We start from the raw sequence: 16111 nt of genomic DNA on the forward strand, positions 1-16111 counted from the left end.
TCAGACTTTTGTAAGCTTTGGTTTCAAACAACACAAAAATAGAAGTAATTAAAAACTAAATTATGGACGAAAACGGCAAGAATTACTTGTCGCAGACGGAAAAGTTTTATAAAAGTAAAATGAAAGTGATAAAACATGGTAAAAAACATAAAAGGGAGTTTGGGTGTGGTACCAATTATTAAAGATAAAATGAGATAAGTTTAAGGTGGTTATGGCGCGTACAATGCGCAAAGGTACCATTTCATCCAAAAAGCGAAAATGTGTGTCGCACCTGGAGCTAGTAAGAGAGGAAGAAGAAGCCGTTATGGTAAAGTTAGGAATGACATGGCGGTAAAGAATATTTATTCTGATGTGGCTCAAGACAAAAAAGGCAAATATGTATAATGATGATGATGTAATAGAAGAGAATATATTAGGCTATTGATTATGTTCAAAATAAGATGGCTAAAAGGAACTACAACGTTCACGGGGTTTTATTGTTTCTTGTTTCATATGGTCAATGGACCTCTAAATATGAAAACACCGCGGAGTGCTTCCATTTACAGGGGTGCGTTTTTGAGAAAGGGGTGAATTAACCCCTATGAACTAAGGTGCATAGTATGAGTTCTATGCCCTTTTAGTACATACATTTCTACAGCAAAATTGTTCGAAATTAAATTTACTATTGAATTATCACCTTTTAAAGTTTAAAAGTGTTTTTTAAAAAATATAATAAAAAAATGCAAATTCATCCTTCCTCTTTAAAATGACGTTTGGCAGAGGTCATCGCTTATAACTCGACAACAACTAATTTTAGACAAATATCACAAGAGACCTTTTTTGCTCAGAATTATCCAAAGAATCTAAAAAGACCTTAATACTATCAATTTCTTTACAGGGCTTCTCATAAAGCCCTTATTTTACCATAATTTGTTAATAACAATTAAACGGACCATATTTGGGCTTCCAGACCACTTCCATTGGATTCAGCGACCCAAAAAACTTATAATACCACCATTAAATCACGGGGAGCTCGAATTTTCCCACGGGACCCCCTCTGTTGCGACTAGACAATGGATCTCGGATTTGCATTTTAGGTTAAGTAGGTATATCAATTTTCATTATAATTAATGCAATTGTTAGTACTGAAAACTAACAGCTTAAAATTTTATAATTTTACTCAGTTTGACAACATTGTTTAACGTTAAGCAATTATTTAATGCCAAATATTTATCAGATTATTACATCGACCAAAATTTTATTAAGAAAATTCCCAAAAAAACTGGTTATGAACAAAAAATTTTATTACACTTTTTTTTCCAACAATAATAAATAAAAACTGAAACATCATGCAAAAAAATAATAAAATATTATTTTTGAATATTTGCATTGTTTTGGCACATCGAAAACTTTGGCGTTAATACTTTGAATATTGACATTACAATAGTAAAATGTGTTCTTACCTTAATTGTTAAGAAATTATGAAGTGGTCCAGCTTTGCTAGTTCCAGGTTGAGAGAGCTTTGGAAAAATAGTACCATATTCCTTTGGATGTTTACTTAATAAGTGCCTTTTTAAAGTAGTTGTAACGGAAAGTTTTACTTTAAACTCACTTTTAATTTTTCGTTTGTTACATAATTTGCATGTCGCTAATTTGTTTATTTTGTCAATAATTTTAAACTCAAAAAAGCATGTAAACTTGCTCCGAAATGTCGAAGTTTCGTCAAGAGTATAATCGCCGCTAACGCTTTCAGTCGACTTAGTTGACACTTCACTATTTTCACTTGGACTTGGAGAAGGAAGATTTGTGTCCATAAAACTATCATCACTATCGTAATTAAACATTTTAAAAACGCGAAAAATTTGGAATTAGGTTCCTAAACAGAAATGGACGAACAGCAACTTCAACTTCTTTCTCAAGACTGAAAAGATTGTAATAACTATTAGATTTCTTTCCTACTACCCGTAAAATACAAACGTGCTAGTTTTCTTAAAATCGGAATTATTTTCTTAATACCTACAGATTTAGCAAAGTTTATACTGAGAAATAAGTTACAATAAAACATTCAACTGTACAGATTAACAGTAAATTTCTATTGTTAAATTCATATCATTATGTCCAAAACCATTCAAGTATGGAGGTACGAGGTAGAATCCCAATTTTATAATCCTCCATAAACTTAAACTGCCTCTTGTAACCTTCTTAAGAATTTGTTTATCAAAAAGACTAACTTCTAGGAATGCGAATATTTACATTTTACCATAACAAAAAAATATGTTCATTAAAATTTTTACCTCTTCCGAGTAACTATAGTAAAAATGAGAAGTACATAACTGCATTTTATAAATCCTATTCAAATATTTAGTGACGATATTAGGGATAATCGAAATGCAAGAATATTATTTAAAAAGGAATTTATACAGAGTGTCCGTAAAATATGTAATAAATTAGATACTTCCTTAATCCTTTTTAAAAATATCTGGAATTCGTGGAGTTTTAATTTTAATGTTCTACCTTCTACCATAAAATTTGATTATACAGGGTGATATACATTAAGCTGATATGTATGAGGTAAATGTACACTCTGTACCTACGTTGTGACATTTTTAGATCGAAAAAATGAGCTGATGTTAAAAAGGTATGATACTTGGGGTCTAACGGACAGAATTTCAAAGATATGCGCTATGAAAATAAATTTTATTGATTTCAAATTATTAATCTAAGAATTTGAAAGTAATCCAGTAATTGATACATGACTTTATCTTAAATTTTCACACTCCCACGTCTTCCAATCCACCTGTTCGGAAAAATTTCGTCTACGTACCTTGGAACATCTACAGCATAATGCGGAGGCGCAATATCCTATTGAAACCATAAACTTTCATCAAAACCTCCAGGATTAATTCTACTGGGAAATAAATAAATTAAAGTAGGTGCGAGATACCCCGTTAAAGACTGATGTTATGCGACTCGTTTCAATTACCTTTGAAAAGTAGGGTCCGATAATTGTTAGCCCACATATTTACCTTTTGCAGGTATTGTGTATGAAGCTGTTATATTTACAAAAAATCCGATGGCGTCATCACCTTTATGTGTATCACTCTGTGTAATTAAATTTGGTTGTAAAATGTAGATCATTAAAATTAAAAATCGACGTGTTTTAGATTTTTTTCAAAAGACTTTTAGTTTAGGAAATATCCCATTTATTTAATACATTACGGACACACTGTATATTGCAAATACATATTTGTCGTCTAAATTACTTATTCTCAAACAAAAGTATCAGTGGTATCAAAAATAAATAGAAAAAATATTAGAGTATTAGCTAAAATATTGACAAGCTCGTTAAGGAAAGCTCGGCTCGTTTCCAATTCAGCTCGGCTCGGCTCGAAAAAAATTTGGCTCGGCTCGAAGCTCGGCTCGCAAGAAACAAACAGGCTTGAGCTCGAAGCTCGGCTCGTCAAACGAGCCGAGCCGAGCTAAGCTCGAGCTTGTGTCCATCCCTATAGTAAATGTTGAATAAAAATCTTCATTTTATATTTATAATCAACTTTTACTAAAACCAGCCGTTTGAGTCGACTCGAACTAGGAAAAGTCAACTCCAACTGGATAATCAACTTCAACTGTAACATATACATATTTTGTCTATGCGTGTATTAGTCCATTCATTAACGGTAAAATATTGCAAAACCTTTAAATTTTAAAGAACCGCTTGGATTGACATGAAATTTGGCATACACACAGCTAACAAGTCAAAGAAAAAAGTGATATTGTGCCGATATGTGCTTTTGCCCTGGGGGTGGTTTTCATCCCCTCTTGGGGGTTAAAAAATATTCGTCCAAACAAAGTCAGGAAATGGGTAAACTGGCTAATTTAAAGTAACTTTTGTTCTATAGAGTTTTTTCACTAAGTCAATACTTTTCGAGTTATTTGGCAGTGAATATGTTCATTTTTTCAACAAAATAACCACGCTTTTAGACGGTTTTTCGCAAATAACTCAAATTGTAAGTATTTTGTCGAAAAAGCATTCTTAGCAAAAATATAGCCTATAAAAAATTTAAAAAAATAGTGAATATATCACGTTTTTTTATTTAGTAGAAGCAGAGTTATAGCTAATGAAATATAGGTTCATATTCGTCAAATTCCAAGTGAAATATTTTAACGTGAAATAACCAAAAATTAAGCACATTTCGGGGAAAACTCATTTAAACTTATTTAAAGTGTTTAAAAAAAGCTTCATTTTGGTTTTATAAAAAAAATTTCTAGCATCAAAATTAAACAAGTTACGCTCAAAATAAAGTTAGTCCCTTTTGGTTTTGGTAAAAAAAATCGAGAAAATCACCCCCTAATTAGTATCTTAAATGAACTTAATCGTTACGACTTCACAAGTTTCTTGACTCATGTATATATTGTTTATACGATCTGTAAGTTTCATCGGTTCAAAGTCCTTATTATTGAAACGTCTGTAGTTAAAAGGAGTTGAACGAGTCACTGATCACGAATGTATGCAAATTTAGAAACACCAAATCTTGATCAATTTTTGTCTAACAGAAAAACAAAAAAATTCATGATATTCAGAAAAGCAAATCTGACTTTCTTTGTATTTCGAGACTTTTGGTATCTCTAACAATTTTTAAGTTATTTTGAAAAAAAGCATATTTTTCAAAATTTAAATTTTTAAAAATTTTACTTTGAAACCAAATTTTTTCAAAAATAAACACTTTGAATCGATGAAACTTACAGATCATATAAACACAATATAAGTAAAATAATTTATGGAGCGGCAACGATTAATTTCATTTAAGTTGCTAATTAGGGGGTGGTCTTCCCGATTTTTTTTTGCAAAAACAAAAGGGACTAACTTTATTTTGAGCGTAACTTGCTTAAATTTAATGCTAGAAACTTTTCGTAAAAACAGAAATAAAGCTTTTTTTAAACACTTTAAAAAAGTTAAAATGGGTTTTCCCCAAAAAGTGCTTAATTTTTTGGATATTTCACGTCGAAATATTCTATTTGAAATTTGGTGAATATGAATCTATATTTCATTGGCTATAACTCTGGTTCTACGAGATCCAGAGACCTAACGCGTACACCATTTTTTTACTTTTTTATAGGCTATATTTTTGCTAAGAACGGTTTTTTCGACAAAATACTTACTTTTTGAGTTATTTGCGAAAAACCGTCTAAAAATGTGGTTATTTTGTTGAAAAATGAACATATTCACTCGCAACTAACTCGAAAAGTGTTGACTTTTCGAAAAAGCTCTATAGAACAAAAGTTACTTAAAATTAGTCAGTTTACCCATTTCCGGAGTTGTTTTGGACATATATTTTTTCACCCCCGAGAGGGGGTGAAAGTCACCCCCAGCGGTTCTTTAAAATTTAGAGCAAAAACCGTGAAAGAATGGACTATATCCATAAATTTTAAGCGGGACGAATATAAATGAATATAATTATTACATAAATCATACGAATCAAATTTTATCCTCTTAAGCATTTTTTGAGCAAATTTGGGCAATTAGGGGTAGTTTTCACCCTTAAAAATGAACTTTTAAAGGATCGAAATAGTCAATAAAAATATTGATAGAGTATTAGACTATCATTATGTAATGCATATGAACAAATTTCACTCTTTTAAGCTTTTTTATAGGTTTTAGCAATAATGGGTAGTTTTCACCATTCAAAAATAAATTTTTAGGGGTTGAAATACTCAGAAATTATATTAAGAATATCAAGCCATTATTACATAAATCATCCGAATCAAATTGTATCCTCCTTAAGCATTTTTGAGCAATTTTAAGCAAATTTGAGCAATTAGGGGTAGTTTGCACCAGGGGCGGCCCGTCGGGGTAGGCAAGGTAGGCGCCGGCTAACCTCTTCAAATGTACAATAATAAATTATTTATTAATATAAATTACTTATTTCAAAACTGTAATTTATAAATTTTGATACAATACCTAAGTATCTAAAAATCTAAAATAATACAAAGCTACTTTTTAATTCATCTCTGAAGTTGTAATAATTATTGTACGCTCCCCGTAGCGTAGCATTACTACGACGGCTTTACCCTAGGGCAGGCTCTCTAAAAAGTAGCCGAACAGAATTTGCATTTGTCTCACTCTTTACGCTAAGCACAGCGGTTGTATTGTCGCTTGCCTGGCCGTGTATTTTTGGGCTATAGGTAGGCTAGATTTTTTTGAGCCTTTGACATTGGTTGTGCCAAGCTGCATCTCGGAACTGCCAATTGCATGTTTTAGGATCTTGACTACCAATTCTGAAAAAAACGAAAAGTTCGAATTTTGTCCTGAAATTTGGTATGTGTGGTTAGAATAATATTTCTAACAATTTTTCCAAATAACTTTTTGCGATATCTCTAACGCGAAACAAAATATTGAAAATTCGTCCTGTTTGTGAATTCGCAGTAGGCCGCATTTAAAATTTAAATTTCAGTTGACTATCTTAAAAAGTGTAAACCATCAAAATGAATGACTGCAAAATTTCAAATCTGTATTTATTTTGATAGCCGAAATATAAGGGTGTTTTCATCTTAAATGCGACACACTGTATACAGGGTGTTTGGTAAAGAATGGGCCATAGCTTAACACTAGATTCCTGAGGTGTCGATTTGAGCTAACTTACCTTAGTACGAAAGTTGATAATATCCGAAATACAGGGTGTCAAAGTTAAAACTTTTATTTTATTTATTCTTGAATATTTCCTAACAGACATGGGATAATAACACAACATTTGGTAAGCGGGGATTTTTTGAGACGAGAAATCTAAATTCGCCACCAAAAATGATGTATTATCCAGAGGGCGCCACATACGCCTTTCAGCGCTCATTTAATATGTTCAATTTCTTTATTACCCACTCTACATACTTTCTAAATAAAATATTTTATTCTGTTAATATTTTTACTTAAAAAAGGTATACTACATTCATCTCGCTAAACTCGACCGTTTTCGAGATAAACACATTTTAAATCTGGGAGGCAACATAATTTTTTGCATATCATTGTAGTTACAGTTACACCCGAAAAATAAGTTAAAATCATAAAAATTTACAAAAATGTATCTCAAATTTATTCAAATGGAATTTGCGATGCAATGACATAAATATGAGAACTGGCACAATTATTATGGTTTCAAGTTTATTTTTCGGGTCTAACTACAATGATATGCAAAAATTATGTTGTATCGCAGACTTAAAATGCGTTTATCTCGAAAACAGTTGAGCTTAGCGAGATGAATGTAGTGTACCTTTTTAAAGTAAAAATATTAAGAGAATAAAAATGTTGATTCAAAAACTACGTGGCGTGGGAGATAAAAAAATTAAACGTATTAAATGAGCGCTGAAAGACGTATGTAGCGCCCTCTGGGTAATAGATCATTTTTGGTGGCAAATTTAGATTTCTAATCCCAAAAAAAACCCGCTTACCTACCAAATTTCGTGTTGTTATCCCATGTCTGTCAGGAAATATTCAAGAATAAATAAAATAAAAGTTTAAGTTTGACACCCTGTATTTCGGTTATTATCAACTTTGGTACTAAGGTAAGTTAGCTTAAATCGACCAATTTTAAGCTCGGGAATGTAAGGTTAAGCTATGGCCCATTCTTTACCAAACACCCTGTACCTATATAGGTATGTACCGGGTGTCCCAATAAGAATGGCTCTCGGCTATATCTCAGGAACCGTTTATAGTAGAGCTTTGAAATAAAAAAATTTATAACAAAAGTTGCCTCAGGAAAAGCCTGGAAATTATTTTCATAATTGTGGGACCACCGCTAGAGGGCGTAATTGAATATCAAAAATTAAAAAATCTAAATTTTACAAAATTTTCCTAATGAAGGGGCACTGGAAATCCGATCGTCGTATTCTTCATAAAATTCTACGCATACTTGATTTGACAAGTTTAGGTCTACCTTTGGAAATAAGAGGTAGGGGTGAGTGGGAACCTTGTTATGAAAAACTGGCTGTGAGTCCGGTTCTGCTTAATCAAATTTTTCAAACTTGGTCTTGTTGAAGATAGATCTTTTTCATCAATGTAAAAGTTATGATTTCGAATCAACTTACTGAGTAATATGCCAGCTAGAAGGCGTTATTTAATTTTTTTCAGAAATCTAGTGTTCCTTGGAAAATATTAAATACAAACATGCATTTTTAATACCATATTACAAAATTAGACAAAATTAACAACAGAATAGCGAAAACCGCATGTTAATACCTTTTTTCTATCTCGAGATATCTTACAAAACGTGTAAATTTTAAAACATAACTGTTACTGTCACCGGTAAACGAAATAATTCATTAAAAGTAGTGTGCTATGGAAACAACAAAGAAACATTTTCCAGCTCTCAACGTATATTAGGTCTTTTCAACGCTTCTCATTTGTTTCGAGCCTCGTTCATATCTCGTATATTAATATTATACACGGATTATACGGCATATGACAGAGGCTCGAAACAAATGAGAAGCGTTGAAAAGCCCTATTACAAAGAAATAAAAACAACTATTTAGTGAGGACATAAACATTCAAATTTTTGCCCATCATTTTCGTTGCAAACATTTACTCTTTCAAGAGTAGATTGAACAGCAGTCTCAATTTCTGCTCTCGATATGCTTTGAATGGCGTTTAGTATTCTCTGGATAATGTATTCTAGAGTAGTGTATGATGGGCAACAATTTGAATATTTAGGTCGTCACTAAGTAGTTCTTTTTGTTCTGTGTTATATTTAATTTTAATAGTATTGCTTCTCTTTATATTGTTGTTTTAATTAATTATATTTTTATACGTTGACATCTGGAAAATGTTATTTTGTTTTTTTCCACAGCACACTACTTTTCATTAACTTAGTTTACCGGTGATAGTAACAGTTATGTATAAAATTTACACGTTTCTCGAGATATCTTGAGATAGAAAAAAGGTATCGACATGCGGTTTTCGCTATTCTATTGCTAATTTAATCTAATTTTATAAAGTATGATTAAAAATGCATACTTGTATTTAATATTTTCCAAAGAAAACTAGATTTCTGAAAAAAATTAAATAACGCCTCCCAGCTGGCTTATTACTTATTAGGATGGTTCAAAATTATCACGCTTACATTGAAGAAAAAGATCTGTCTTCAACAAGACCCAGTTTTCAAAATTTGATTTAGCAGAACCGGACTTACAGCCATTTTTTCATAACAAGGTTCCCACTCACCCCCACCTCTTATTTGCAAAGGTAGAGTTAAACTTGTTAAATCAAATATGCGCAGAATTTGATGAAGAATACAATAATCGGATTTCCAGTGCCCCTTTATTAGGAAAATTTTGTAAAATTTAGATTTTTTTATTTTTGATATTCAATTACGCCCTCTAGCGGTGGACCCACAATTATGAAAATAATTTCCAGGCTTTTCCTGCGGCAACTTTTGTTATAAAATTTTTTATTTCAAAGCTCTACTATAAACGGTTCCTGAGATATGGCCGAGAGCTATTCTTATTGGGACACCCGGTACATATTATTATACACTATATGTGTCGCCTACCCGGATACTGAGGTCACGAGCCGCCACTGGTTTGCACTCTTAAAAATTAACTTTTAAAGGGTCGAAATAGTCAATAATTATGGTTAGGATATTATTAGACAATCGTTATGTAATGCATCTGAACAAATTCACCCTTTTTAAACTTTTTTATAGGTTTTAGCAATAAGGGGTAGTTTTCACCCTTAAAAAATAAAAAACGCTTGTCAGCACAATATAGAGTTTGAAGTAAAGGGTAAGGCCAATTTAATTCCAAATTTGCATGCAAATCGATCCATTCTGTTAAAATTGCGAGGTTTTGTCCTATTTTAAGCTTCATTACTTGGACTATAATAACCCTTAAAGTTTCTTATACTTATTTAAAAACAGCCTGTATTGATGAAAAACATTGCTAGTTGTTAAAGTACGTAACTTTTTTTTTGGTCCAACATAAGCGATTGAATCAAAAAACAGAATGTTGAGAAAACATGAGCCTATAGTTGGGTTTTAATTTCAGTATTTTATAAAAGCTGTAATATTCCACCCAGTGATGCCAACTTTGAGAAAAAAATATAGTTTGATTGGTACACCCGGTATACAATAAAAATTTATGGTATGCTTAACAGTAAATGGTTGAGTTCAATTAGTTACCACTATAAACATCCTGGGTTAACCGATAATAGTATAAAAGGCCCGGTTTCAGGTAAAATTTATTTCAGGCTTTATTATGGGAGTACCGTCTAGTCAGTGTTAATTGCAAAAGACGAACTCTGTCTACCTCGGTGGCTTATCGCTCCGGGTGGGTCTTAGCAATGGGCCAGGTCAGATAAATTTAATAATATTTACGACCGCACTAATTGAACTCAACCATTTACTGTTGAACAAACCGTACCTGTTTAGCAACAATATTATTGCAGCGATGTTCTTAAAGAATAAGGCCATAACATACTAAAAAAATCACTTAAATTGGACAACAGGTTTAGGAAATTCGAGACATCGAAAATGACCCATTTTTAAGGTGTGCGGTTAATTTTGCTAGTGAGTGTATTTTTATTGATACTATTGTTGTTTTTTGATACTATTGTTGTTTTTTGATACTGTTGTTTACTGATACTGTTTAAGGATTAATCATAAAACTTTTGTATACATAACATGTATTTTGTACAATAATTGAATTATTATCGATCAATATCGCACTAAAAACTACCATGTACCATTTTTCTTGTCAAATTGAATAAATGTCCATATTACTAAATTTATATTGTATTATAGGCACTACATTTTTTGTTTCTATTAATAGGGGGGAAATTATCCAGAATACAAAAACAAGAAAAACTATTACTTAAAAAAATGAGAAAAGTTTCTATATCAGACAACGATTCAGAAAAGACTTCAACAGAAAAGAAATTAAAAAAATTAAAGAAACAAAAAGAAGAATCTAGAGAAAAATATATCCCGATAATGGAGGATAGTATGGAAAGCACATCCTCAAATGGACTGAAAAAGAAGAAAAAACGCAAAAGTGTGTCTTTTAGTGAGACTGTTATTGTAACTCCAATTTATACTGTAGATCTTGATACTAGTTTTGAAAGTGAACTTGGTTCGGTTAGAGGCGATAACATTGAACCACATTTAGAGGCAATTGCCAGCGGATCAGATGAGGGTAAGTTCAAATTACTTCTTTAGGTGTTGGCTTTTTTGGGAAGTGGAATGAATATTGATAGTAGCCAGTCTTTTGGTAAGTGACCAGTCTCAGAGTATGTTGTTCAACAGCTTGGTAAGAGCTGTGATTTGGAAATCTAAAAGTTTAGATTTAAAATATTGTTTATTATTTTATTTTAATTATTTTATTACAGTAAACTTTTTATCTGAGACTTTTCGTCTTTCTCGTTTTACGAAAGATGTCGCTGATTTGCGTCTCAAAGGTGGAATTATTGCATTCGCGGTAATTTCCCTTAAATAAGGCAGGCTTGTTGATGATTGATTCAGAGTTGTGACTGGATAGCTTCACCGATGACGCCCGAGAGGCAGAAATAGCTATCTGGAGATGGTGGTCCAACCCTGAATCAAATAAAAACAAAAACTACCTTTCCCCTTGGAAATCATCATGTTTGTGTTGTAGTGTTTCATTTTCCATACATTTCTCCATCAGTCATGATTTTTTTACTCTTTTTATTTCTCGTTTTATTATAAAAAGGAGCATCAAAAGGACTGCAAATAGATGTTATCATGGTCTATCAATAATTAACTTTCCTGGACATAGCTTTAGTGAGGTTTCTTTATGCAGGTGTTCATATCCAGTAGCTCTTTCATTTTATTGACCTAATCCTCGGTATTTAGTATGACAGTGGCATATTCTCGTTATCAGCAGACATAGGTAGATCTTATTAAGATGTGTAGGCTTTTCTAGCGGGTATTTATTATTCGTATGATTCACTAGTTTACAACGTTTTTTACCCAGCCATGGAACCAACGTGTATAAGTAGTATAATCAATCCTTAGATAGTGAAAAAAAATTAGGACGTCAAGTTTTTTTTATATTTATTTTTTAAGTTTTTCATAATTATTCATATTATGTTAAACAAAAAAACTAAAAATGACACAGAATACTTTTTCTTTTATACTGATTTGTATCAATTTCTCTTAATGTAGACCAGCAGTAGTCGGCTAGCATATTTTTGTCCCAAATGCCTTGGTATCTCTCTTCAAAAGTCTTCAAGTCTTGATGAAAACGCTCGCCGTGTTCGTCACTTACGCTTCCCAGATTTTCAGGAAAAAAATCTAGGTGCGAGTGTAAAAAATGAATCAATATAGGCTGTGTCACCGATGCAACATCAGGGTGTTGTATATGCTTTTTGTTTTTGTTGTTAAAGCCTCTTGTTTTTGTAAGGTTTTTGTAAGGCAAAAGTAACAGTCCGTGGCGTGATTTGTTGGTTCTCTCCACAACATTGGGACTCCGAATTGCAAGTATTTTTTATTACCTGTAGCCCAGTTTGTTAAAATACTTCTACAATTTTCATGTACTACACCAGGAACCCATTTTTTATCAAGATTTTTTATCGATATTTGGAAGTACATATTGAAAATATGCCTGTTTTACTGCTTCTGAGATCGGTCTCTTCTTTTTTGTTAGGATTATTTTACCACAAACATGGCAAAAGTTGTTTGGGCTTAATTTACACTCCTTTGATGACATTTTGAAATTAATTCAAATGTCGATAATCACTTTAAGAAGAAAGGATCATTTTGACGCCTGTCAAAATTTTTAATGTATTTTAAATGTAATCATTTTTTTCGAATCCTGAGAAAACTAATAAGTATTTTTGAAAAATTTAAACGCAGAATGAAAGATTACTTTATTACCGAGGGCCGAAAGTCCCTTAGAATGTATAAAAAGTTTCTTTTGAATGAGATATTTGAAATTAAAAATCACGCTACATTTTCTCTTAGTTTTTCACCCCTGTAACTTATTAAAATAAAGATAGAAGTTTTCAGGGACTTTCGGCCCTCGGTGAGAACGTAATCTTTCATTCTGCGTTTAAATTTTTCAAAAATACTTATTAGTTTTCTCAGGATTCGAAAAAAAATGAATCCCCATTTAAATACCACTGCAGCCGAAAGTACGTACCCATCCTCTTAATACAACAATAGCGAAGATCAAACTGGACGCAAGGAAAAAATGACTGAAAAACTTCATGGGGGAATATCGCAAAAACTTGACGTGATAAAAATTTGTGAGATAGGTTTTAGTTATACGAGGGCAGTCAGAAAACAAATTATGTATGAATTGTTTTTGGGTAAAAGAAAAAATATATATTTGTAAACTAGTGTAAATATATATTTGTAAACTATCAATAATTATTGGGAAAGACCAAGTGTCTAATTTAAGTTTAAATTTTTAGGTATTGAACAAGACATTGAAAATAATAACAATAACAACAATAATAATGACTATTCGGACAACCACAGAAGTTTCGAAGTTGGACAATTTAACATAAATGATCTCTCAAAAGCAGAACGAAAAAAACTAAAGAAGAAACGAAAATTAGAAGCCAAAAAGAATACTCCCACTGTTTTATTTTTACAACAATTGAATATAGATCCACGCGATGACGAGGATGTAGTTGACTTTGAAGAAGATAAAGACATTAATCTTAAAAAAAGAAAGTACCTAGATGATGCAGGCTCGTCAAAGATGGAGTGCCACAGTAAGAACAGGAAAAAGAAGGACAAACAGAAGAGAAAGAAGAGGAAGGCTGATGAAAAGCTCAATACTCTTGTTAAATCGTTGGATACTGTGTGTCGCATATCAGAAAGTGAGTAATGTGCAGCTCTTTTTATGTTGGGCCATTTTGACACGTTTTTCTAGATTAACATATTGGAAATTTTCGATGACTAGTTAAATTACTTTAAGTTTTATTTTCATTTGTAAAATAATGAAATATATGCATATAAAGAGTTGTGATTACTATTTACAGATCGAGGCTAACTTGTAAAATGCTTCAATTATTTGGAAACGTAAATGACTATTCTTAGATTTTAGACGGAGAGGCAGCGCTGAAAAATCTCTTTGAATTTACTAAAGCTAAATTTTTCACAGTTGATTACTGTGATTCTGTAGAGAAACATACTGCGGTCGGTCAAGCGAAACGTAGAACAGGGGTTACTGAGAGGGTATCAAAGTTGGTTTCATACGAAGGTAATTAAATCCATTTACTAAGGCTGAAAATCAGTACACACATTCTAAATTGAATATAAATAAAAGTGATTATAGTCGGTCAGCTGTATGATGGGACAGAGCCGGTCGGTCGGCCCCAACGAATGTACAGGGTTATTCACTATATTTTGACCCCCTTGTAAACTGCTTTATTTACAGAATTAGAAAAAAATGTAAAATACAAAAGTTGTTCGATTTCTTAATTATGATTTTTTGACATATATATCGTACTAGTGACGTCGTCCATCTGGGCGTGATGACGTAATCGACTATTTTTTTTAAATGGGAATAGGGTCGTGTGCTAGCTCATTTCAAAGGTTATTCACATTAGGATCATTATTTATACAGGGTGTCAAAAAAGAATTTGAATTATTAATTAAACAATTATTTATTTAAAAAAAAATTTTTGGACACCCTGTACAGTTAATCATGTTAGTATTTATATTACTGAATAGGGAATTGAATAACCTTTCAAATGAGCTAGCACTCGACCCCTATTCCTATTTAAAAAAAATAGTCGATTACGTCATCACGCCCAAATGGATGACGTCACTAGTACGATATATATGTCAAAAAATCAATTTAAAAATCGAATAACTTTTGTATTTTACATTTTTTTCTAATTCTTTAAATAAAGCAGTTTACAAGGGGGTCAAAATATAGTGAATAATCCTGTACATTCACTGGGGCCGACCGACCGGCTCTGTCCCGTCATACAGCTGACCGACTATAATAACTTTTATTTATATTTAATTTAGAATGTGTTTACTGATTTTCAGCCTTAGTAAATTGATTTAATTACCTTCGTAGGAAAGCAACTTTGATACCCTCTCAGTAACCCCTGTTCTACGTTTCGCTTGACCGACCGCAGTATGTTTCTCTACACAATCACAGTAATCAACTGTGAAAAATCTAGCTTTAGTAAATTCAAAGAGATTTTTCAGCTCTGCCTCTTGGACTATTTTATGTCAGTGACAATCAGAAAAAATGACGAACGGGTAATGATTTTATTGGAATGATATGGCAAGTAATACATTATTTGAAGGCTCGTTTCAAATCCTTTTCAGCGACACCTACAAAATTATGAAAACCTATTCATTTCCAGTAATATTATTGGTTAACTCAGATAAGGCCAGTTTTTTGTTGAATTTTTGAAATATTTCATTTTTAGACTTATTAGTGCTTAAAAAAGTATAGTATAGAAGAGATTTTGCTAAAAATGTGGTACTTTTTTCAAAAAAGTATGTCTTTTTAAAAGCGCGGTAGCATAATCAAAGGCTAAATATTATAAAATAGTATGTGTTATCGCCTTAAACAAGTAGCAGTATAACCAAATTACAGACATTATGGACATAAAGTGTCCGTTTAAAAGGACGATGGCTTTATTTAGTTTAAAATAATGGCACAATGGCGTAATCCATAAAAAAATGCAGACAGTTTCCATATTGTAACATAATTTTAAATGGAACCACAAATTTTTGAACTTGTAGATTTAGTTGAAAAAGACTTAACCCTTTCAGCTCCGGTAGGCGTTCAAATATGACTATACTGCCCTGCTAAGCTGAAAGGTCCTATTTACCGATTGTGCGATTTTGAGAAAAATGCAATTAACTTTAGTTTGCTGCGCCATCCGTAATATAAATGATATCAAACTGTAATTTTGAATGAAGTTGATTTGTGTATACAGGGTGTTTCATTAATAATTGTCCATATAGTAACTGGAGAAACCTTAGCACAAAATACGAAGATTTAACCTAAAACACTTAAATACAATGTGGTTCCTTACTGAGTTACAGGGTGTTTTATCTAAAAATTTAAAAAATATTTTTGCTCAGCATTTTAAAACTATTTGACGTATCCCATACTTGGCAGGAAGTATAGTTACTGCACAGACTACTAAATTATG

The 16111-nt window shown here is 31.9% G+C and overlaps 1 protein-coding gene across 1 annotated transcript in view; it reads left to right on the top strand.

Moving 5' to 3' along the window:
• Window positions 1–13947, top strand: part of LOC114332388 (G patch domain-containing protein 4) — a 44584-nt gene extending 30637 nt beyond the window's left edge. Inside the window, exons 3-4 of the mRNA XM_028282176.1 lie at window positions 10789–11151; window positions 13391–13947. Of these exons, the coding sequence (XP_028137977.1) occupies window positions 10789–11151; window positions 13391–13812 (785 nt within the window). The 3' untranslated portion in view covers window positions 13813–13947. The remainder of the gene's footprint in view (window positions 1–10788; window positions 11152–13390) is intronic.
• The last annotated feature ends 2164 nt before the right edge of the window (window positions 13948–16111 follow it).

The sequence above is a fragment of the Diabrotica virgifera genome, chromosome 7 (genome assembly GCF_917563875.1).
Source record: "Diabrotica virgifera virgifera chromosome 7, PGI_DIABVI_V3a".
Classification (NCBI taxonomy): domain Eukaryota; kingdom Metazoa; phylum Arthropoda; class Insecta; order Coleoptera; family Chrysomelidae; genus Diabrotica; species Diabrotica virgifera.